The 23,383-nt window shown below is 36.3% G+C and overlaps 1 protein-coding gene across 1 annotated transcript in view; it reads left to right on the top strand.

Annotated features, from left to right (window-relative positions):
- Positions 1–23,383, top strand: part of Dhc98D (Dynein heavy chain at 89D) — a 114,807-nt gene that overhangs the window by 31,665 nt on the left and 59,759 nt on the right. Inside the window, exons 9-16 of the mRNA XM_074183569.1 lie at positions 29–268; positions 5,351–5,541; positions 7,259–7,457; positions 10,294–10,541; positions 10,603–10,747; positions 14,323–14,524; positions 18,708–18,881; positions 18,971–19,308. Of these exons, the coding sequence (XP_074039670.1) occupies positions 29–268; positions 5,351–5,541; positions 7,259–7,457; positions 10,294–10,541; positions 10,603–10,747; positions 14,323–14,524; positions 18,708–18,881; positions 18,971–19,308 (1,737 nt within the window). The remainder of the gene's footprint in view (positions 1–28; positions 269–5,350; positions 5,542–7,258; positions 7,458–10,293; positions 10,542–10,602; positions 10,748–14,322; positions 14,525–18,707; positions 18,882–18,970; positions 19,309–23,383) is intronic.

The raw sequence follows: 23,383 nt of genomic DNA, 5'->3' as shown, positions 1-23,383 counted from the left end.
GATATTGTTAACTAACAGTATTTTTCAGACCCCTCTAGGAAATGGCCCTCTTCCAGAATATGAATATTGGCATGAGAGAGAAGCGGCCTTGAGCTCAATTGTGGAACAATTGAAAAAGCCCACTCTTGTCAGAATTAGTAACATTTTAGAGAAAGCCAAATCTCCTGTCATTGATGGATTTATTCATTATCAAATAGATCTGAGAAGGTATTATAGCCAGGCAAAGGAAAACGTAAAGTTTTTGTCAACTATCCAAAGACAGCTGAAGGTAAACCATATAAATTCAATTCATTTTCTGTACTTAGAATTTCCACCTTTTCATTGGTTGGGAGACACTCACTTCTCCCAAATGCCTGGAAAACACATTAGCTTCATGGTGTCTTATTTCCTATCCCCCTTATATTTTCATGACACACATTTCCTGAATATACTGTACATGTCATTTTTTGCATCTTCGCCATATTCTTTTCAACATAATTTGGGTTATCTATAAATTGCTTGCTTGTCATCAAGGGCCTCACATCCATCTGAAACATGACAAGGTGAATCATCCCTGTATTGCATTGCCTGCAGCTAAAGTCTTCCATATATTTCCAAAATAAACATGAAAATTGTTTATTGCCTATTCTGGTTAAAATAACAATGAAACAAACATTTTACAATATATACAAATATATTGTAAATTGTGTGTTGATTAGGGTAGGGGACTAGGGTTGGGGGGAACAAGAAAGGTATGGGTGCAGGAAAGGGGAGAAACGACAGGAGGAGCCTTTAATGAAAGCCCAGGATAACAGCGAAAGGTAGCGTCTCCTTACAATTCCACGATGGGCCAGTGGGAGGCGCCACCGCTGGTGTTAACGGGTAGCTCTCCACTCAACAGTGCTTCATTTTAGCCTCGGTCTAGAACTTCTTGCTTCCTGCCAGAGCTTACGAGAGAGTTTTCGGTAAATTGCAGTTCGGTACATGGTTTCAAGTATGTCTATTGTATCTCAAGGTTTGATGCTAGAGCCTCCTGGAAAAAGTTCATGAAAAAAACAGGTAAGAGTAATTCTGTGTGTCCATCGTCAGCGGGACTTGGAAAATTTACGAGACAGCCTCTTGATATATTCAATGACCGTCTCAACTTCTGCCAGATCTAACATATCATTCGATGCAATGTATCTGTCACCATTTGTGCAAATACGGAGCAACTTATTCAGCATCGTCTCGAGTCTCCGCAGAGAAATCCTCTTCAGGCTTAAGAATACGGGACAAGCGAACAACATAGCTGGTCTAATTACTTGTTTGTACATTAGCAACTTGTTGTCAACACTAAGCTTAGAACAGATACGTGTGGTTTACCGCCGCAGCCGCTCGATAGATTGCCAAGCTCAAGAGTTGCTGAAAGTTCAAGCGCCTATCCAGGAAAACTCCCAGATATCGCGCGCTTTTCTGCCCATCAACGCAGTCACCCTTAACTCGCAGCTTCCGAAGATCTTCACGTTAATAAATTGTTGGGATCACTCTGGATCTAATTTCTCTCAACATACGGCACGACAAACCTGACGAGGTGCACCTGCAGTTGTTGCTTCGCCACTTCGCATATACACGCAGAAAACACTGCGGAAACATCGGAAAATCGTATGAATACAGAGAGTATACGTGCGGTGATAAACAGGATCCCTGCGAGACACCTACTTTGATTGGATAATTCGCAGATTTGGTTTGGTCCACTCTCACACGAAACGTTCGGTTGCTCAGGTAGAATTCGAGAATCCTAATCACAAATAATTCCTGTCGACCACACTTTGGCGACAAACCCTTTCATCCAAACTTTGTCAAAAGCTTTTTGGATATTCAGTAGAACCATAACCATGTTTTTCCCCTATTCGAAGGATCCTTCACCCCGTGAACAAGCCAGATTAGTTGAAAAGTCTTATTCCAACCTTCTCGGGAATGAGCTTCATCCTATCTTCCAGGCGAAGAAGTCTGCTCAAAAGAATCTTATCAGTGACCTTCGCCACCGCACTGAGCAGCAAGATCAGGCGGTAGCTATCCATAAGAGTGTTACGTTTTCCATACTTATGTATGGCCGCATGCTTCAGACAATTTGGATAATGTTGGTGTTCAATTATAGCGGTGACTATATATACTAGTTGTGCAATACCCTTTCACGGCAGATTACGATGTAGTACTGCCTCAATCCCATCAACCCCTGGGGCTTTGTTTTTTCCCAAATGCTTCATGGTTGCGACCACCTCCTCAACGTCTCTGATCCACTTCAATAATGTTGGCTCTGGTATTATGGCAATCGGTCTCCATTTATTGGTGTTAGCAGCTTCAGTGGTAGGTTTATCTTCATCACAGACGTCGGGATTCACACAGTGGACACCGGACATTGCGCATGCAATGTTTTTGCTTAAAGAGGTCAACAACATCAAGCCGAAAGACGTCATGATCGCCTTTCAACACGATCTTCCTCGTAGAGACATCTCTAGCACGTCGGATATTTTGAACGGATGGATCACATAAATTGATCAAGGCTTTCGTGGCCGAGATTTTCAGTGTTACGATCTTCATTCGGGTTTGAAGGCCGACGTAGTTTGGAACTGTAACCTAAGGTTTCGCCAGCACGAGTGGCTGGTTTCTTCAGAGGTTTATTCATCTTGATGATTCACCGATGTCTGGTGATTTCTAGTTCGTAGGTTGTTTGCCATTTTGCATTGCACTGCTGTCACCTTAGGTAACACTGAATTGATCACATATCCCATCAATATCGTTCTTAGTGATATTTTTTATATGATAGTTTGTTCATTCATGGACGCCTTGAACTCAGCCCAGTCCATGCTGTATTTCCGGTGCCCTTTGAATAGACACTATTCAGTAAGTAGACCTGTTATCGGTGGCGTAACTATACCATCTGAGGCCCAAGAAAAATCGTCACATTGTAATTTAATTTTATTAAATCACTGAGATACTTACCCAATAATAAATAAATATCTAATTTTCAATAGCACAGGTATTGAATATTTACAATGAAATCAAAGGGTAATGGTTACAAGATATTTATTAATAAAAATTTTTTGAGCTTTCTGTTCCACAAAAATATCAATAATATCGTCAAAGTTTAAAGATCGGACCATAGAATTTTCAATAGACAGAATAGCCAAGTTACGTAGCCTGTTTTGTTCCATAGAGTTTCTTGAAAAAGTTTTTATCAATTTCAGTACGGCACTAGCTGTACTCACAAGTATTGTAACGAATAACATTAATGCAGTACCTACATACTTCAGGAAACATGTATGATACAAATTGATTCTTTATTATTAATAAATCAGCAAGCTCTTCAATACATTTTGACTTTTTTATTTCGTCTTTGCAAGTGGGCCAAAAACTATGAATATCCATGGCAAATGATTCAGATATGCTTTAGTGCTTTAATCAATAGATCAAAGTGGCAGGTTGCAAATCATTGAAATTGGAAACAATTTTATTTATTGGAGGGAAACGCGATTTCAGTTGATTAATAATGATGTCCAATATTCGATAAAATACTCGTATCTTCACTGTGAGCAAACTTTCCGTATGTTGAAGACGCTTATCTTCGCAAAGTTCGTCAAAATGGCCTTTCACCTTCCTCAGACGAGTTTTAGAAAACTCAGGGTTGATGGACTGTTTTTCTACTAGATTATTTGCTTTGTATTTCAAATTTTCAAATTCATATCGATACCTTTCCAATTCTTTCAAATATATTTTCAAACGTTTGTTTGAAGGTGGTTGACAATTTTTGTAGTGCATTGCATTGGTTCGGACTTCCATTGTTTAATATACTATAAATTGATTTGAAATCCCTGAAAGAATGTATAAAATATTAAAAAGATTAGCTGGAAAATAACAATTATATTAAGCAAAAAACTGGAATTACAATGAAATAAAATACAAGCAACAATAAAAAAATTTAACTATTAACACGAGATGAAAATAAAAAATTATCAACAAGAAATGAAAATTAAAAATAAAAAGACTCCAAGCCAAGTTACTTCACGATGTTTCGATTGTTGGTTTCCACAATCGTCTTCGGATGATAACTCATATCAGTGTATATTTTTTACTACTCTGAGTAATTGTCTTGACCTTGTTACAACATACAATGAGAGATGAAAAATAAAAACAACTATAAAGGGTTGCCAATATTTTATTATTCTTTGGAAAGGTTATATTAGTTGTTAGAAGTCCCTTGAAGAGGGCGACTTAGTAGATATAAATAAATTACGCTGAGATGATCTATGTCATTTCTATAGTTAATTGAATTTGATTCTTTAAAAATTATTGTCATATCGAGAAAAGTTATTTTTTTTAATTGGATTCATGTTCTGAAATAGTCACATTGTCATAATCAGGTCTGTGGTTTAGTTCAATCGTATGTTGAGCTAGAGCACAGTTTTTTTTTTAATTTTTAATATCGCTTTTATGAGAACAAATTCTGTCTTTCAAGTACCTTTTGGTTTGGCCAATATACTTTTTACCACATTGGGTGCAAGATATGCAGTAGACTACATTTGAATTATCTGAAATTGCACCTTTGTCCTTTAATTTCGAAAAAATATTATTCATTGCGAGTTGATTTTTATATGCAATTTTATGAGTTTGTTCCAATATAGCTATTTTATTTTGATGTTTTGTGATTTGATATTAAGTTTTTGTTAAAACACTGTATAATTTTGAGTAATTTTTGGTGTTAACAAAAAATAAAAATAACTTTGCACCAAAAACTCTGAAAATTATTTTACTCTTCAAAAAAATTGACTGTGGTTAACATCATAGTTGTTTAGTTTGTAATATTGCAGGCTTTTATAATGATTCGTTGTATACAGGATGCTGTCTATTTATCGTTTTTGCAAATTTTTATTTTCGTAGTCCCCATTAAAAAAAAATGGGTAAAAAATTAAACTTCACTCAGATGGCCATAACTTGAAATCTAGATGTATTTTCTAATACTGAACAACTTTTCTAAATAACATTTTCCGAGATTTCTCAAAATAAGAGTACTTTACTCTTGTCTCAAAATCAAATATATAGGTGTTTGAAAGTTACTTCTTTGCATGATCTACACATCCATGTATAAGAGTTACTTATTTTCAAATTGATTACTTCCTTCCTTTCTTTGAAAGATTCCTACATTTTTTTGTATCAAGATGGAGTAGTAGAAAGCCAAAAACTTTCTTTTCCAAAAATTAATCACTCCTAAAAATATAACCCCTTCGATTAGTTATGTTATAGTTACTGTTTTCAATTATTGTTTTTTCCCTACTATAAACATCAGAGTGAACCTCTACATTTTCTTTTGGTAATACGTCCAATAATTCCTTAGGTAATCTCTCTTGAGAATGACTTCTGGAAAGTTAAAGAATGCATACCACAACTAATAGATGGCTTACATTTGATATGGGTTCTGTCGAGTTATTATAATACGGATGAAATTATGGTACCCTTCATGGAAAGAATAGTATGGAGTTTATTGGAGAAAGTTCGAACTAGCCTCGATAATGAGACACTTTTCAGGTAGATTTTTTATTTATTTTTTTAATTTCACTCAGATCAGTATAATCTCACCCACCTTAGTTTGGCGTGTGCATCAACGATAGGTGCAACTCCAACAAATCCCACTCACAGTAACACATTCTGCGATAAATATAGGAATCTCTTCACAAATCATACGAGAATCCATAAACCTTTCTACCAGGAAATCCGCGACCATTTATTTACCCTCCTATCAAATTCTATCCACCTTTTCCTTGGACTGTCAAACCGCCGAACTGTGACACGAGCCTAACTAAATACGACAAACACAGTACCAATAGCCAGATCATCAAAAATGAACCCAACCGAATTATTTTTAACTACCCTAATTACAAAGAAATCTACACGCGCTGGTCTATGTCAATGTGACAGGTGGAGAGAAATAATTTCTGTAATATTCCAAATATTATCAATTTTGTAATAAACTTACAAACTAGAGGATGCATTTCTAAAGTTTTAACTTTACTTGTTAACAATTTTACAATACTTGTTTTTTATATCACCATGATAATATAAATATATAAAAAAGAAGTGGGTATACATAGTGTTCATATACTACAAAGCTTCCCCTCCTCAAAGTCATCACTTCTGTGATGAAACTTCCTTATATTGGAAATATGACCTGAATCTGGTCGTCCATCATTGTCGAAATTTACGAATGCTACTATAGCATCGATGAAATGGACTCTTGTTATCTTGAAAGGACCTTTCGTTATATACTCATTTCCAATTTTCTGGTACCTTATTAGAATGCTGTCTCTCCTTCTTTCCGTTCAGGTGGTTTCAAATTTCTATTTTTATTGGCTTGATTTTGAACCCTCTCTTTGTATTTTATTTGTTGTTCTGGCGTTTTTGGTATTTCCTTTATTGGTAAATTCAAGCCTAATAATTTATCTGCTTGTAAAACTATTGATTTGCTGTAGAGCTTATATGATGGTGAACAACCTAAAAATTCAGAATGCGACTGATTATGCAGCCTTACAGCTGCCTCGAGCCATTTCTTTCAACCACAAGGAAAATTTTAATAACATTTCATGAATAACTTTAGATCTCGTTCTCGATACACGTTCTGCAATTCCGTTTCCTTCGGGATGATATGGGGTAGTATGTTTAATTGTTATTCCTCTCTCATTTACTCACTCATGAAATTTTTCAGATGTAAATACTTTTCCGCAATCAGTTACTATATTTTTTATTTCATTCACAAATGGTAACTTAGCTAAATATTGTTTTACAATTTACTATTTTCCTTCACTGATTTTGCTGGGTTGTATTTTGTTGCCTCATCAACAAAAATAATGAATGATTTAGTTGTTTTATTCAAGTCAGATTTTTTCTACATGTATGGTTTCATATGAATTTTCAGAACATTAAGTGATATGAACAAAGTCAGGTTATGGTAAATATTTGAATTTTGCTATTCGGCACGTCTTACAAGTTTTTGTATAGTATTTGATATCATTAGTCATGTTTTTCCATATGAATCTAGCTTTAATTTTGTAGTAGGTGTTCATGTACTACAAAATTTCTTGAATGTATCGATATTATGACAAAATTATTAACAGGTACTACTCGCTAATAACGAGTAGGTTGATGCGAATATGCTTAAATAAAAAAAAAATAAATTTCATAACGACCTTTCAGATTATCTGATATTTGTGCTTGTGGTTTTAGTTCATATAATGAATTAAATTTACAGAAAACCCATTGACGAAGTGAAAAGTCTCACTTCAGTTGCAAGAGAAATGTTAGAAACGTGGAAATCTTCATATTTACACACTAGACAGAAAATTGAAGATTCTGGAAAGGGACAGCGCTGGGAGTTTGACAAAAGAAAACTCTTTTCGGCTTCGGATTACATGGCAATTGTTTGTAAAGATCTACACGAAGTAGCTACAGTAAGTTATTAGGTTTATTAAAATTTCTGCCCGTTTCAATGTCATGTGTTTTTGTAGCTCCATATCTCAATAAATATTAATTCTACTGTGTTATGGTATATACTACCAGCTCCTGTCATTGGCATCCATTTAGGCTTTGCCAAACAAAGATTGAACACCTGGATGGCAAGAAGATGTATGGACTTCTGGCGGAATCTTCCAGGACTGGCTAACTACAAGGCGTTTATTCACCCTTCAAAGTTCGATACCAAACAGTTGTTGGCCTATAGTAGGGATGAACTACGATGTCTAACAGGCCTTCCTACAGGTCACAGTCATTTGAATCATATGCAGAGACTCGGTCTATCGGAAGATAGTATGTGTCGCCTCTGTTTGGAAACTGATGAAAGAGCAGAGCACAAATTTTGTGCCTGTCCCGCTGGGAATCGAATCAGGTTTTTAGAGTTCGGCTCTGCCGAACTCACTTTGGACCTAACCTAACCTAACCTATGGTATATACTGATCGATACTGAATTTTGAACTATGAACATTGATTCTATTACTTTGTTTCTAAATTTCGATTTCTTGCCTCTTTTCAGCTCATTGCTATATGATATCGTTGAGCGATTTTCTTCCAATTTTTCTTTACTAATTCAAATTGAACCGAAGTACTGTTAGCAGGGGAGCCCACGATGCAAAATGGGGATTTACTCGAACATCATAGAGACCTATTAGGTTACAAAGCTTAGATGATAAGAAGAAAAAAATGTGATATAATATATACCTTTTCATCGGTGGGGGAAGCTGCTATAGATTATTAAATATGTAAAAAAAACTGTTGCATGGTTATACTCGAGCGCGTCAGATATCGATACCATCAATGTCCTATGTATTTTTAATAATGTTGGTATGTTCATCTGATCGTTTGCATGATGTGGGTGGTTGTACGTAAGGGTTAAAAATGAAAAAAAATTTGATAGAGCGCGTCAGATTTTCTAAGGGGGTGTTAAGTGCACCAAAAAAAGCTCTCATTCAATAATCTGATGATTTCGATCTGACGCAAACTCGCGGCCATTATTATAATGTGCAAAAAAAATTGACATTTTGAAATACTCGAGCGCGTCAGATTAAGATATATATAGTTCATCTTTATTTATGTTTTAGACGTGCTGTCTCATAATCTGACGATTATCTAGAGGGATTCGCTCAATCTGACAAAAAAATATTTTTTCATTTATTTTTCAATCATTGAACTTAATTAATGGAAAATCTCAGGAAATAGCATGCAAATAAATAAGTGTATGTTTTTTAAGTAGATTACTTGAATTCATAAAATAATAATTTTGAAAAAAATGCTCAAAAAAATTATTTTTTTATAATCAATTGATTAATTAATGAAGAAAAGTGAAATGAAACTTTCTTTGTTTTTTACCAGTAACTAACATTACTTATACAATATATAAGTTTGAAAATGTCCATATAGGACGAAGCTGCAGTAACATTAGTTACAAATGAAAGTGGTAAAAAACATAGAAAGTGTTAGTTACAAATAAAAGTGGTAAAAAACATAGAAAGTTTCATTTCTCTTTTCTTCATTATGATTTCCTACTACGTAATAACGGCTACATCCATCAATTAATTGATTATTTAATCATCATCTTCATCATGAACGAGTCTCTGTGATCAGCTGTGATGGCGTCATGGCAACAGAATTCAGAGTGGGGACGGAGTGAGAGAGTAATAGATAGAGAAAAAGTGAAAAAGGAATAGAAACGCGGAGAGGGAAATATAGGCATCACGCAGCTGCACGCATTAAACTTTCTCGACGAATTTTTGCTATTTCGGCTTGCGGAAATCGTCAGATTTCCGCAAGCCGATATTCTTGAATTAATCTCTTCAAAATAAAAAACAATTAGCTACGCTTGAAAATGTCGAGATGACGTTATTTTTTTACAACTTTGCTGCACTCCCCTTTGCTTTATGTCACTCTCAAATTGTTAGAGTACTGGAATATACACTTTTTAGCAGGTAATTATTAACTCACCCTACCTTAATCTGACGCGCTCGAGAATTTCTGATGATCAATTTTTTTTACTAATCTGATCCTTTATCCCTCACAGGTGGCCTTATATATGGGGCTCATATTTGGTGGAGGTACTTAACCGGGTACAAGGTATCCCCCTGTATATTAATCTGCCGCGCTTCAGTAAATCCCGAAATCCCCGCTTGGGCTCCCCTACCATGTCGAAACAGCCCGAAAAATTAACCAGGCATTTGGCAATGTTGGTGTTAATGAACGCTCTGTTCGACGATGGTTTGCAAAATTCGTTGCGGATATTTTAGCATCGAAGATGGTAGACCTACAGTAACTCAGGACGATTTGAAACGTATTGTAAAGGTCAAAAAGCTCGAAAAGTGGGTGCCCCACGATTTGAACCATCGACTGAAATTGTCATGCTTTGAGGTCTGTTCTTCTTTGCTCTTGCTCAACCAAAACCATCCTTTTTTGAATCGGATCGTCACGTGTGATGAAAAGTGGATCCTCTATGACAACAGGTCAGTAGTTGGACACTGGTCAAACCATCACAGCAGAGTGGGGAAATCGACGAATTGTACCAAAATTGCTTCAGAGATTAGGAAAACTAAAGAACACCAATCTTCATTAGTTTTCTTCACCTCCTAAAGTCGTCAACTTGCAATTCTAGTGATTGGGATAAGTGCTAGTTTTGGATTCATACTCATTGATTATTTCTTCTCATACATTTCATTCATTCATTATCTCTTGAAATTCAAATCTGTTAGAACAACGGAAGACACTTCAATTTTCGTAATTATTACTGATGTTTATCTATTCCAGATTATCTACCATTTCAAAAACATTTTCGGCCCAGAATTGAGAGCTATTGTCAGCGATCCTCAGAGTATAGATAATGTGGCTAAACGAGTGGATAAGCTGGTGGTTCAGATCGAGAATACGGACTTCGACATTTTCGATCTGAATTGTAAGGAGAATTGGGAAGCTATAATGCAGAACTTCTACAAAGAAGTACGTCAACTTGAATTGGAAGGAGTGAGCTTCATTGATCAAAGCTTCAAAATGATTAGGTGAAATACATTCTGAGAATTTATATTGCTAAATACAAATTAATATTGTTCATGATCATAGATCTTCCGAAAGTGCGTTGGAGATGCTTTTGAAATTCAAGCACATAGAAACGAGACAGATGATACTGAACAAATTGATGTTGAAGTTCGACGTCATTCTAGATCAGTATATGAAAGAAGTATTGGCTGTCGATGATAATTTCACAGTAAGTATGTTTTAAACAGCTCTCAACCTAATTTCAGCAGCTTTCAAATAGAAATGAGCTGTTTGTAAGATCCGAAACTTAATGGTAGATATGTTTAGTCAATGTCACTAATATTTTCTTGAAACAGAAATCCAATCAGTAAGATCAACATTGCAGTGATAATTTATTCATTTATTCATTTAGCGTATGGATTCTTTACAATACGATGAAAAAAACTATAAGTAAGAATAAAAATAAAAACAAAAAATGTAACAAAACATAACACATATAATTTCACAGATCCTCTGAAAAACTATACTGCACTGATAATGTTCAAATATATAATATCTCGTCTGTTGTCATAGATAGTTGTTGTCAACCAGCGAAGGCTTTCAGTTTGATTTTGGACTATACCTACAGGCCGTTGTTTTTATCATGTGGAAACATTGCTATATTCCAAACCGTAACAGATACGTAACAGAATTGTTATTTCGGAGAATATCAAAAAATGGAAAAAGAAAACGTTTTTGTATTCGAAGTGTAATATGACGTTGTAATAATGAATATTTGATAAAACATTTCATGTCAACATGGCCACCATCAACTATTTTTTTTTAAATACGGAGCTCTTTTTTATTACAGATATTAAAGCAATAAATTCACAATCTAATGGTTTATCACATTTGATATTTTTATAGCGTTTCATTTGAAATAACCACCATCAACAGTGACAACAATCAAACAGTTATTTCATCATGAACGTTTGGGAAAAATCTATATTAAATTGGGTTGTCTGAATTATATTTTGAAGAAAACGAAATAATATACAAAAGAAGTAATGACAGGACCGTAATTTAAAATTGTTGTCACTGATGATGGTGGTTGCTTCAAATGAAACGCTATAAAAATATCAAAAGTGATATACCCTTGGATTGTGAATTTATTACTTTATCAATATCTGCAATAAAAAAGACAGGTCCGTATTTAAAAAAAAGTTGATGGTGGCCATGTTGACACGAAACGTTTTATCGAATATTCATTATTACATCGTCATAGTACATTTCGAATACAATAGCATTTTTTTCCATTTTTTTTTATTCTCCGAAATAACAATTCCATTGGAAAAAAACGAAAAATAGCATTTTTGGTTTTCCCCGTACAACTCGAGAAGGGCGAGAGTTCCCGTAAATTTCCTTCGACCATTGTATTGTTCCCGATGACAGTTACCTTTTTTCCCATTTAATCGTCTTCGTATTTGTTGCGGTTTAGGATATTATAGCAATGTTACCACATGATAAAAGAAACGGCCTCTATCTGTATAAATATATCCCTATCAAGCTTTCGTGAATGTTTATGTACTACTCAATATAGATTAAATTCACTTACGGAGAGATTTATCGAAAAATTAGCATCAGTTTGAACAACACAAAAATGGTACATTAATTAATTGTCTTTTCTTTGTACAAAATTTCATTATTTTGTTAAATTTGTATTTTTAGTTGATACCTATTCATGAACATTCAATGTTTCTTGGTATAATGAACAAAATCCAATTTTTGATGGCGAAATTGACATGAATACTGACACTTTATTCAATAGAAATTATTTGTTTTATCGTCAGGTAGTTGTAATGGAAGAAATTTCAGCATTATTATTTCTCTTTGTTCAAAAAAATGAGTATAAATTTGACTAGTTAATCAATTATATAGTTTGCATTACGGAATCAATTGAAAAAATTCTAGGGAAAGAAAGGTTTTGGTTTTCTACGAGTAGAATTTTCTTAGGTAGGTATATATTTTTGGAGAGAAAGGTTTTTGACTTTCTACTTCTCCATCTTTATACATGCTGGATGCTGGAAGCTTCCAAATGAAGAAAGAAATATATTATTGTCATAATAAACTCTTCACAAGTAATCGTTTCAAAAGTACATTTTCTTTCGTGTGATTCCAGTTTATGTCTGACCTTCCATGCATGATCTTCACATCTTTGTAAAGAGTTTTTTCCGTAATTAATTGCCTTTTTCCTTTACATGGAAATTTCCCACATTTTTTCACTTTCAATCGAAAAAAGTCTGATTATTGGAACTTCACAGTTTGCATTTTTTCTATTAGCCTTGAATTCATATATGTACTTATTCAGGAGTCGTAATTCTACCTTTTATACTAAAATTCCTTAATAGTAGGCACTAAATTCTCAAAAATATTATTGCATCAAAACGAAAACATCGTTGTCAGGTTGTGATTCTAAATATTTAATAATTATTTTCCCCAACAGATTAGGGCAAAAACGTCGCAGATATTTCTGGGAATTTAGTGCCTTCTACTTTGGTATTATAATAAAGGAGTATGTCCAATGTACACCCTGCTACAATCTCTACAATATATGGGAAAGAAAGTTTTTGGCCTTCTACTTCTCATCGTGATACAAAAAGTGTGGGAATATTCCAAGGAACGGAAGGATGCACTCAATTTCAAAAATTAACTCTATAAAAAAATGTGTACATCATGCAAAGAAGTAACTTTCAGACACAAACTGGAAGAAAAAACCCTCCTGAAACAGCTACTTCCATATAAACATTGAATTACACAAAAGAAAAATACCTACTTTCGCAACAAATACTTTTATATATTATTATTATGCCGTTTGTATTCCAAACATTCGTAATGGGATCGAAGCAGATATCATTCACAGGATTACTACACAATATAATTAATGTTTTTTTTTAACTACACAAACTTGGGTTTGTGGAGATCAAATCGTGAGGTGAACTTTTCAAAATTTCTATGGATCTTCATCCAGTAACGGCCGAATCAATCAGAAAAATATAATTATAGAAAAGAGTTAAAGTTCACTTACATGGAACGCTGTCATCCTCACTGTTAGACATCCGATGTTTCGCCGTAAGACTTTCTTTCCCAAAAATTGAACCCTCCTGAAACTCTACAATATATTTTATGAACAAAATGTTCTTATTTCAGAGTAAAATTGACTTATTTTTCTTTCAGCCATTTTGAAATTTATTTTATTGTTTTCAGAACTTTAATAATTTTGGAGTTGATCTTTAATGTAGGGAAAACTTCGGAGTTTTCTTTGGTATCTAGATTATTTAGTTCTTTACTTGGAAGTGTCTGAATGAAATTGGAGTTCTTATGCTGAAAAGCAGACTGTCAATAAGTTATGTATATTATTAGATAAAATTGATGATATGCTAGATCCCATCGGTACCTAGACCAAAAATATGTATTTAAGATTCACCTTCAAAATCGCAAAATGTTGAATCAAAAATGAAATCCAAAATGTCAAAAGTTTAACACTTAGAAAAGTTATTCTAATTTTCTTTCAAAATTGATTTCACAAATTTTTTCGGGAAATTTATGAAAAGTGAAACTACATCTAAGCTAATAATGATATAGTAATCTAGAATATTTTTTTGTTAATCAATTCATCGCATGAAAATTTCACATAAATAATATTATTGGAATTGAGTAAATCATTTCTTTCGAACACTAGATTTCCAAACACTGTCACTAAACAATTGAGAATATTATTAAATTATAATTAAATTGAATGGTAAATCATTGATTCACATATTTCAGAGAAACAAGAGACATCCTATTTTGTGCAAAAACATTCCACCTAGCGGAAGTGCAATTTATTGGGTACGTCTCCTTTACTGCAAGTTGAAGAGGCCCATATTGAAGTTTCAAAGAGTACCCGAGTTGATGAATTCTCCTTTGAAAGTTGAAACTTTTTCATCTTACTTGAAATTCGCCAAAGAACTGAAAGCCTATGAACAAGGTAATTGCATGGGATCGGGAGTCAAACCTCTTTTTAATTAACACGCTTATTTAGCTTCACTTGTATGTTTGTTTGTTTGTGAACAGAAAGATGTGTTTTTAAAGTTGTATACCTATTAAGAATCTGTGACAATACAATAATTTTATAAATTTATCTCATTATCCTGATCAGGATCGCCAGGATTGAATAATTTCCTCAAACAGTTTCTGTGTGAGAGCAAGTGAGACAACCACATTGTCTGTGCATACGTCTATATTTTATATTAAAACAAATGGGCTTGAAATACCACGCCAAACTAAAAAGTGGAAAATAAATTATAGTTTTTTTTAATTAATATTAACGTGTCTCGGCATCTAATGGCCACTGACACGGGATCTGTGATACATTTACATAATAATACAAAACATAAAAATCAGATTAAATTTAACAGTCGACAGTCCTTGAGGAACTGTCACGACACTGAGCTGGTTAGGTAGGCCGATAATGTTTTTGAGAGTTCCACTGAGTTTGTATTTGCGGCGAGTTGGGCTGTAGTGTATGCAATTTAAAAGTATATGCTCAATTGTGAGTCTTGCATTACCACAAATTCATAAGTAGGGGGTTTTGTGAAGACATCAGGTAACCATGGGTGAGTCGGGGTGGCCTATTTTGAGTCTTCTTATAACACTTTTGTCCTTTCTTGTTATTGGGGGCAGGTCCAGCGCAGAAACTATGGGTTGGATTGTATGTAGTTTGGTGGTACATGTGTTCCAATGTGTTTGCTATGTTTGTATCATCATTTGTCGAGCTGCTGATTTCAAGTCTTGGTGGAGTTGGATTTGCTCCTCTAGCAAGTCGGAGGAACAAGCTTTCGCTGCTTGGTCTGCACGTTCGTTGACCGTAATTCCTACATGAGAAGGGATCCAGATGATATTAATAAGGAAACCTCTGGTACGATAGTGGTGGCAGGTGTCGAGGATATCTCGAACCAAAGGATGATGAGAGAATATTGATGAAAGGGAGTCTGTGCATATGGTAAGTTTACTGTTATCTTGTACTGGAGACCTCAACGCTTGTAGTATTCCATATAGTTCAGCTGTGTGTATATTACAGAAATTGGGAAGTTTGTATGTTGCTATTATTGTATCGAGTGTATTAACAGCATATCTGGTACCCTTAACTTCTTTGGATGTGTCAGTATGGAGAATTTCTCGAATTGCTGGTTATTTATCAGTTCTCTGAATCTTTGTATGAAGACTATGTTAGGCGTATCGTGCTTGTTGTAGTTGCTTAGGCATATATTCAAAAATGACGGTTTTTTGGTCCATGGCGTTAGTCTAGATATTGACAGCGCCTTCGACACGATTTGCAAAACTACCATTTTCGAAAAACTCATACACAGACACAGATCTTTTAAAGTTGTTACAAATGATCAGTCATCTATACTGTAATAACGGCCATTGCGAGAGTAACATAAAATATTATTTTATTCATTGAGATCGAGGTCGATCACCCGTTTCTTCGGTGTCGATATTTTTCCAGTTGAAAAAGCGCTGAATTACTTTATGACTGTCGAACCTTCGAGCGTCGTTGTGGTCATGTTAAAATTTACTTAGACTAAACAAATAAATGTATTGCATCCGGCCGATGATCATACACTTGGGAAGGTTTAAAAAACGCTGATATGAGGTTTTTGTGGATAGCGTAGCTGACGCGAGGGTTTGGGAGTTGCTTGCGAGAGACAGAAAAGGTCGGTCACCGGATCTCGTCGAGACGAGATCGGGGGTCTCATCCCTCAGCCTTTGAGGCTGAGGGAGGTGGCCTAAATAGGGGAGATATTTTGTTTGTAAGCGCGTGGGGCGAAATTTAAGTGAAAACGATAGTGAAATCTTAAGCCGGTATGGGGTACAGGGGAGTTTAAATTAAAAGTGTTGGTGTAGAAGACACACCGGGTCAACGAAACCTATGGTTGACCACAAACCACACAAAGAGGCGTTATGTAAGTGTTTGTTATATTTTTTCTACTAACCAGTTGATATTTAGAGAGAGTTCACATAATATTTTATCTGAGTCCACTTCCTATTTGCAGAAAGTTGCATATTGTGGGGCTCCTAGCGCTGATTGTTGTTGTTAAAGATAAAGTTGTTAATACAATTACAAAAGGGGTGAAAATTTAAAGTTATACACCACTCTCCCTGAAGTAAAAGTAAAACTAAGAGTATTTTTGTATCGAGTTGGCGCATTTGTAATTATTAAATAGGTTAGATTAATAGTAAATAGTATGGTAAAATTGGCGGCATTTCTTTCGTTCTAATTCTTTCATTTTATAGAAATTAACATTTTCCTTTTATATAATATTTTACACGTTGTTTTTATTTTATCCATGGAGTCATTTTTCTACTATTATACTTTATATTTGAAACCTTTGGACTTTCATTTTCTCTTGGACTGAGAAAAATACCATCCTAGTAGAGTAATATGAAGTTAAGAGAACACAAACAAATAAGAGACCTTTTGTCAATCTACCGAGAAGAGAATAGCGAGTGAAAAGCATTTCAATTAAGATTAAAATTCAGTTCTGGAACCACACAATGAGAGAGAATATAAGTAAGTATACCAAATGATCAGATTTAAAAAAGACCGGCCTTCGTGCGATCGGCACGAACTCTACAGCTTTTTCGGACCTGCCTTGATATTCAAAATTTGATGTGGAGAAATCTGCATCTGGTGACAGCGCTGCTAAAATTCATTTCAGAAAATAAATGAAGGAGAAACGAGCTAGAAAGCTCCTATACTCGAAACTTTGAAACCTCCAGTTTCTTCTTTCCCCTTTCATTGTCTTCAGAAACAGACCATATTATTACAATACCGCATTTTACAGAAAACGGAGTCCTACAAGGCTCGGTTTTTAGCACCACTTCATTCCTGATGAGTATCAATGACATCTGTACTTCGATAATTCCACTAGTCAAATATGTTCTATACGCCGTGCAAGTACTGACCGTGGCTTTGCCAAGACAAAACCGTATGAGAATATGTTGTAGTCTTCAGCTTAGTTCGAGGAATGATACTCTGACGGAATTCGATTTTCAATTATCGGAAATCATCGACTTTATGTTGATGATATACACTACCTTGCACTGACGAGTGGCCAAACAGCCCGAAACCGGTCTGCAAGTGTGTTCCAATAATTGAAAATCTATTGCTGCAGTTGTAACGCCAACAGCATATGCAGGAATAACTTCTGTGAAGAATCCTGCACTGACACCTGTCGGATATAATCCAACGCCCTTCGTGGTATTAGCCAGGGGAGTAGTTGTTTTCTGATAGGTGTCAGTCCATTAACCTACTGTGTAGGGTGTTGAGACTGGCCTGAACGAATTGTTCTCTTAGATGATTTGAAGACTGGCTATAAAACCAGTCTTCAAGTATGCCCACTGACTACGTGAAAAATGTGAATAACCAAGAAAAGTACTTGATAAAAATAACTGCGTTAACGCAAGCGTTAACGCAGTCAACCCAAGTCAACTTGTCAAGGTTTTAACCAGTGTTGGTGGTTTGACCAATCACCCGACAACTGTGGTAGCAGAAATTTGGGAAGCTATCCTGGAATGTCATCGGAAAACGAATCAACATGTTTCTATCAATATGGGAATGATCGGAATGGTACTTATCTATTTATCTTTTGATTTTCATGGAATTATTTTTCAGCAGCTTGACTGCATTAACCTTTCTCGATATATATGGTCGATTTCGATGGCCTCGCGAGGCCAATATATAACTTCAAGAAAGGTTAATGCACCAATAGGTGGTTCCACCTATGTCTCGTTTGCTTTCACGTAGTTATTTTTATCAAGTACTATTCTTGGTTTTTCACATTTTGTCTTCAATTGAGGACCGCCTGCCCGGTTCTGATGATGACTGAAACAGCTGTCTACGGTGACTCTTAAATCGAAATAGGCCTACCTTCAATGTGAAATTCTATTTTAAAATATCCTGATGATGCTAACTTGATTAGCGAAACTCACGTTGAGAGGCAGTGTTTTCATTCTGGTATGGAAAATATGTTTTCTTTCGATCCGTTTTACGCTAGATAATCAAATTCTTTCAATTTCGTGTCTATATTGGTAATGGTAACTTTTGACGAATATAAAATTCTTTGCTGAGTGGATTCATATTGACTGATTTTAGTATTTTTGTTCAGGTAAATTTGACGAATGGTTGAACACGTTTGGGTCTTCTATGGATGCCTGTCTACAAATGGATATTTTGAGACTCGGAAACGCAAACAAAAAAGGAACTTTTTACAAACCACCTAAAACCGGACAATCTCAAGGAAAGTTGTCGATTAGTATCGGTACTAGTCAGATGTCAAGAAGTGAGTAACATCAACACTGTACAAACAACTTCCAAATATTTTGTCTTGTAACACACTTTTTAACGCCTATTTTTTGTAATTATTTGTAGGCACGAAAGTTACAAAACCGTCCAGTAAAAATACCAGCACAAGTCGATCTGCCAACACAATCATGGAAAGGATACATTCCCAGAGAAACCTCACATGGCACGAAATCATGGGCAACTATGTTGTAGCAGATTTGGGTTTACAGTTTGAACTGAATTTTGAGGAGGGTTTATGGCACTACTTTAGGTGCGCTGAACTTTTGGAAAGGTTGAATTTTGTCCTACCAGAGAATATTCGAATGATTGCAGTGAGGAAAGAAAAAATACAGAAGAATGTCTACGCAGTAAGCACTATGGTGAAACAGTATAATGATATTGTTGAGAAACTTACAGAACCCCAGGTATGTATTCACAATCACACCTGAACTACAAGAATAGTATCAAGCGCAAGAGCAGTTATTAACAATTAATAAATCGGTCAGATGACAAAAACAGGTACATTTTACACATTAAAATCGTGAATATTATACCAACTAAGCATATTTTCCAAAATACAGTCTCGGGGATGAAATTTCCTCTCACACTCACTACTCGATAGAAAGATGCCCCTTTCTGCTTTCGTTATATCCCTCTTGTTTGGTGCCCTTTCTAGCTATTATTCTGACTGGACGCGGCACAGTTGTAGTCAAGTTCATCAGTATTATAGATATCTTGAAACTCAAATTTTAATACTAATAAAACTTCCAGCTGAAGATCGTTTTTTTAAATTTATTCTGTTGAATCTTGTTACATATCCAAGACTTGTAGGTTGTGACCTTAGAATTACTAACTGTGAATGACGTTTGAGAAATCCTCCAAGTCAAGCTTGGGAAACCATAGTATTTATCTTCCACGATGGATGCATTTTCATTTTGTTTTTGTCAGCATAATCCAAATTAATAATAATAATAAGAAGAAGAAGATTGAACGACGTGTACACAAGATGAAGGCTAGGATCATGTCGGCGAGACACCACGCGTCTCGTATCCAATGTGTGATGGATTACAGGGCGGCCAACAGGCCTTTCACGCCCGCAGTGCGGCGAATAGCCGCCAAACTACGACGTATCCATCACACTTTAAGTCAAGGCGTGCTGCTGACCACCAAACAGCACTGCCTTGATAGGATACGAATGCTAGTGGCTGCTAAGAAGTCACTAGTGAGTCGAGCGAGAGGTATCGCGGAAAACCTTAGGTTCCGCGAGAAACCTCTCGCTTATTCCAAGAGCCTCCACCTGTTGTGGATAATCCGCCGACCGCTGATCAGGTGGAATCCTTCTGGAAGGATATCTATAAACACCCGCAGCCACTCGACTTAAACACTCCAGCCCTAGCGCAGTTCGAAGCTTTCAACAGAGAGCTTCGACAGCCTGAGCTCAATGAACTGCGCAACCCGATAACCCCGGAGGACGTTCGAAGAGCCCTTGTGGGTTCCAAGAACTTTGCTGCTCCAGGTCCAGATGGGCTGAACACTTGTTGGTGGAAAAAACTACCAAGCACCCACCGCCATCTGGCCAGAGTTTTCAACTCATGGCTTGACGGAGAGCAGCCGATTCCGGATTGGTTTGTCGAGGGGCGGACCGTTCTTATCCCCAAAAGCGGAGATTTGTCGATTCCTAAGAATTACAGACCTATAATATGCTTGAATTCGTGTTATAAGTTGTTTACAAGCATCTTATACACACGAATAATCATCGCAGTTGACCGAGTGTTCGAACGGATATATGAGCAGAGAGGGTCGAAGAGAGGAGTCGCTGGATGTAAAGAGAACCTGCTCATCGATAGATGTGTAATGCAGGACTCGATACAATATAAGCGTAACCTCTCTATGGCCTGGATCGATTACCGTAAGGCATTTGATACAAGTTTGCATAAGCTCATCTTGTATTTGCTCAGATGCCTTGCGGTACCCGACAAAATAGTGAGATGCATTGAACAACTGATACCACTTTGGCGAACTGGTAGATGGAAGCATCCTACACCATCTGGATGCCGGAGAAACGTATACTTACCTCCGGGTGGAACAACGCCACTCACAAGAGGTAACAGCAGTGAAAAACTCTCTCCGCGGCAAGTATCAGCACAAACTTCGACAGATCTGGTCATCGGAAGAACAAAGTTGCTGCAATAAATATGCTTGCCGTTCCAATCTTACTCAACTCGTTTGGAGTAGTGAAGTGGACTTGGGAGGAGCTGTATCAACTCGACATAAATACCCGAAAAATGATGCATCTTTATAGGAGTTTGCATCCCAAATCGTCCGTTCCACGGTTGTACTACCCCCGACAACAGGGAGGCCGTGGACTTTTGAGTTTGGAGTGTCTACATGACAGAATGGTATTGGATACAGCCTGTTAAGTCGTCAGGAGTTCGGATCCTCTTATCTGCATGGTCCGTGACCATGAGAGAGCAGGAATTGGAGTATTTCTCTTTAGTTTACGACACTGAACGAGGTGACCACAACACTGTCACCGAGTTGGAACCTGTTCAGCAAAAAGCTTAAATAAAAGCCGCAGAGATCACCTTACTTCTGCGGAAACACAAGGATAAGCCAATGCATGGGGTCTTCTTCAATGATATTGGAAACCTTGGATTATCAAAGCGCCTGACCTTCGCTTTTCTCAGGTCGAGTGGGCTGAAGTCGGAAACTGAAGGGTTCATCTTGGCTTGCCAGGATGGTGTCTTCCACACCTTAGTCTACCGCAGTCGCGTGATGCGTATAGAGGTTCCTGACACAAGGTGCAGGGCCTGCCGTGAGGCGCCCGAAACCCTAATGCATGTCCAGCATATGCGGTCTCGGCCTATATCCATCGACATAACGGGGCTCTAAGAGTGCTATATTACCATCTACGGTACTCTTACGGTATTGACGAGACACCGGTGTTGTTTTACGCTCCGGGGGATATTGAATCCGTTGTGGGAAACGAGAAGTGCCAAATTTATTGGAACTATTCGTTCCCCACCCTCAGGCTCATACAAGCTAATAAGTCTGATGTAGTCCTTCTCGACCACCAGAGCAAAATGATATTTGTCGTGAAGTTTACAGCTCCTGGCGAGACAAATATCGTCAGAAAAGAGGAGAAAAAACAAATGAAATATCGAGATTTTCTCTTCGAACTCTGCAGACTCTACCCAGATCACTCTGGCAAGATGGTTGTTCTGATTATTGGAGTCCTTAGTGGAATGATGTCCTCTCTACTCTCGAATCTTAAAATCATACCGGCTTGCCGCACTAAGGCAGAAATCTTAGCCACACAGATGCAGAAGGCTGTCATTCTTGGCTCACTGCGTGAGCCCTGCCCGGCGCTTGCACATGATTCTCGGACCCAATGATCACGGTGTGGTCGTTGGTTGATAATGCTGGCGCGCCCTCCCGAATGTATCGGGGCTTCGGGGGATAGGGCCTGACCAGCGCACACTACGGGGAAAAAAATAATAATAATAATTTATTATTTACCATAACATAAAATATTCTTCAGATCACATAACGAGGTGAATAAACGGATTATGCTAGGTCTTAAAACCAATTCTTCCACATACACCAAAACGAAAATAAATAAACATTCTAGCTACAGTTACACCATGATATCAATAGAACTCAAATATAATTAAAGAAATATTCTAAAAATAATCTTGTTTCATTGCTTCTCAAACCAATGTGTTTTGGCTATTTTTTTTAAGTGGAATTGATGTAGAGAAATCGGGAACATCCAGAAAATTGCCGCGAAGAGATATCTGGTAGGTAAAGACCTTTTATAAATTTCTTTATTGTGTGCAGGAATATGGATCATTTTTTTTTCCGAAGATTGACGTTATGCACATCTGTTCTATGTACAATTTTTCAGGTATTCAGGATTTTTGAAATTCAGTATTTTCTAGTAAAAAGTGAGAGCGTGTAATTTGCGTCTGTTATACATACTTAACCATCCTGCGTCTTTCAGCTTATGGGAAATTCCTTCTCTCCTCCTAATACATCATTCGAAGACATACACAATGTCACAGTGATTGAAATGGGACAATATCATAGTATCGCTCAATATTTTTTTCACTTCCAAACTTAAATACATTCTCTGCTGATATACCAACTTCAACGAGGCGTAGGCCTTTCGAATTTTCTCCGTAACTTGTGCTTCAAAACGTAATTTAGAATCTATGAGTAAACCTATATTTTCACTTAAAGCTTCATGTTTCTGAGTATCGCTACCGAATAATACAGCAGAAGATTTGTTACAATTTATAGATAAAAGATGATCATTAGAAAGATTAAGGAGGATTTCTAAATCACGATTGATTTTTATATTAGCTTCCCTCATATTTTCGAATTTAAATGCACAATAAATTTGCGTGTCATCGGCAAACATGTGGTAATTGCAATATGTCAGATGATTATGAGAATTGGAGATATACAATGTATATAAAAGTGGTCTCAGTATACTTC

This window comes from Leptinotarsa decemlineata, unplaced genomic scaffold, assembly GCF_025532065.1.
Source record: "Leptinotarsa decemlineata unplaced genomic scaffold, Ldec_3_MD MMD2_tig00026340_RagTag_RagTag, whole genome shotgun sequence".
NCBI classification, from domain to species: Eukaryota; Metazoa; Arthropoda; class Insecta; order Coleoptera; family Chrysomelidae; genus Leptinotarsa; species Leptinotarsa decemlineata.
The sequence above is the reverse complement of the archived record's forward strand: the minus strand, read 5'-3'. Positions and strand labels throughout refer to the sequence as shown.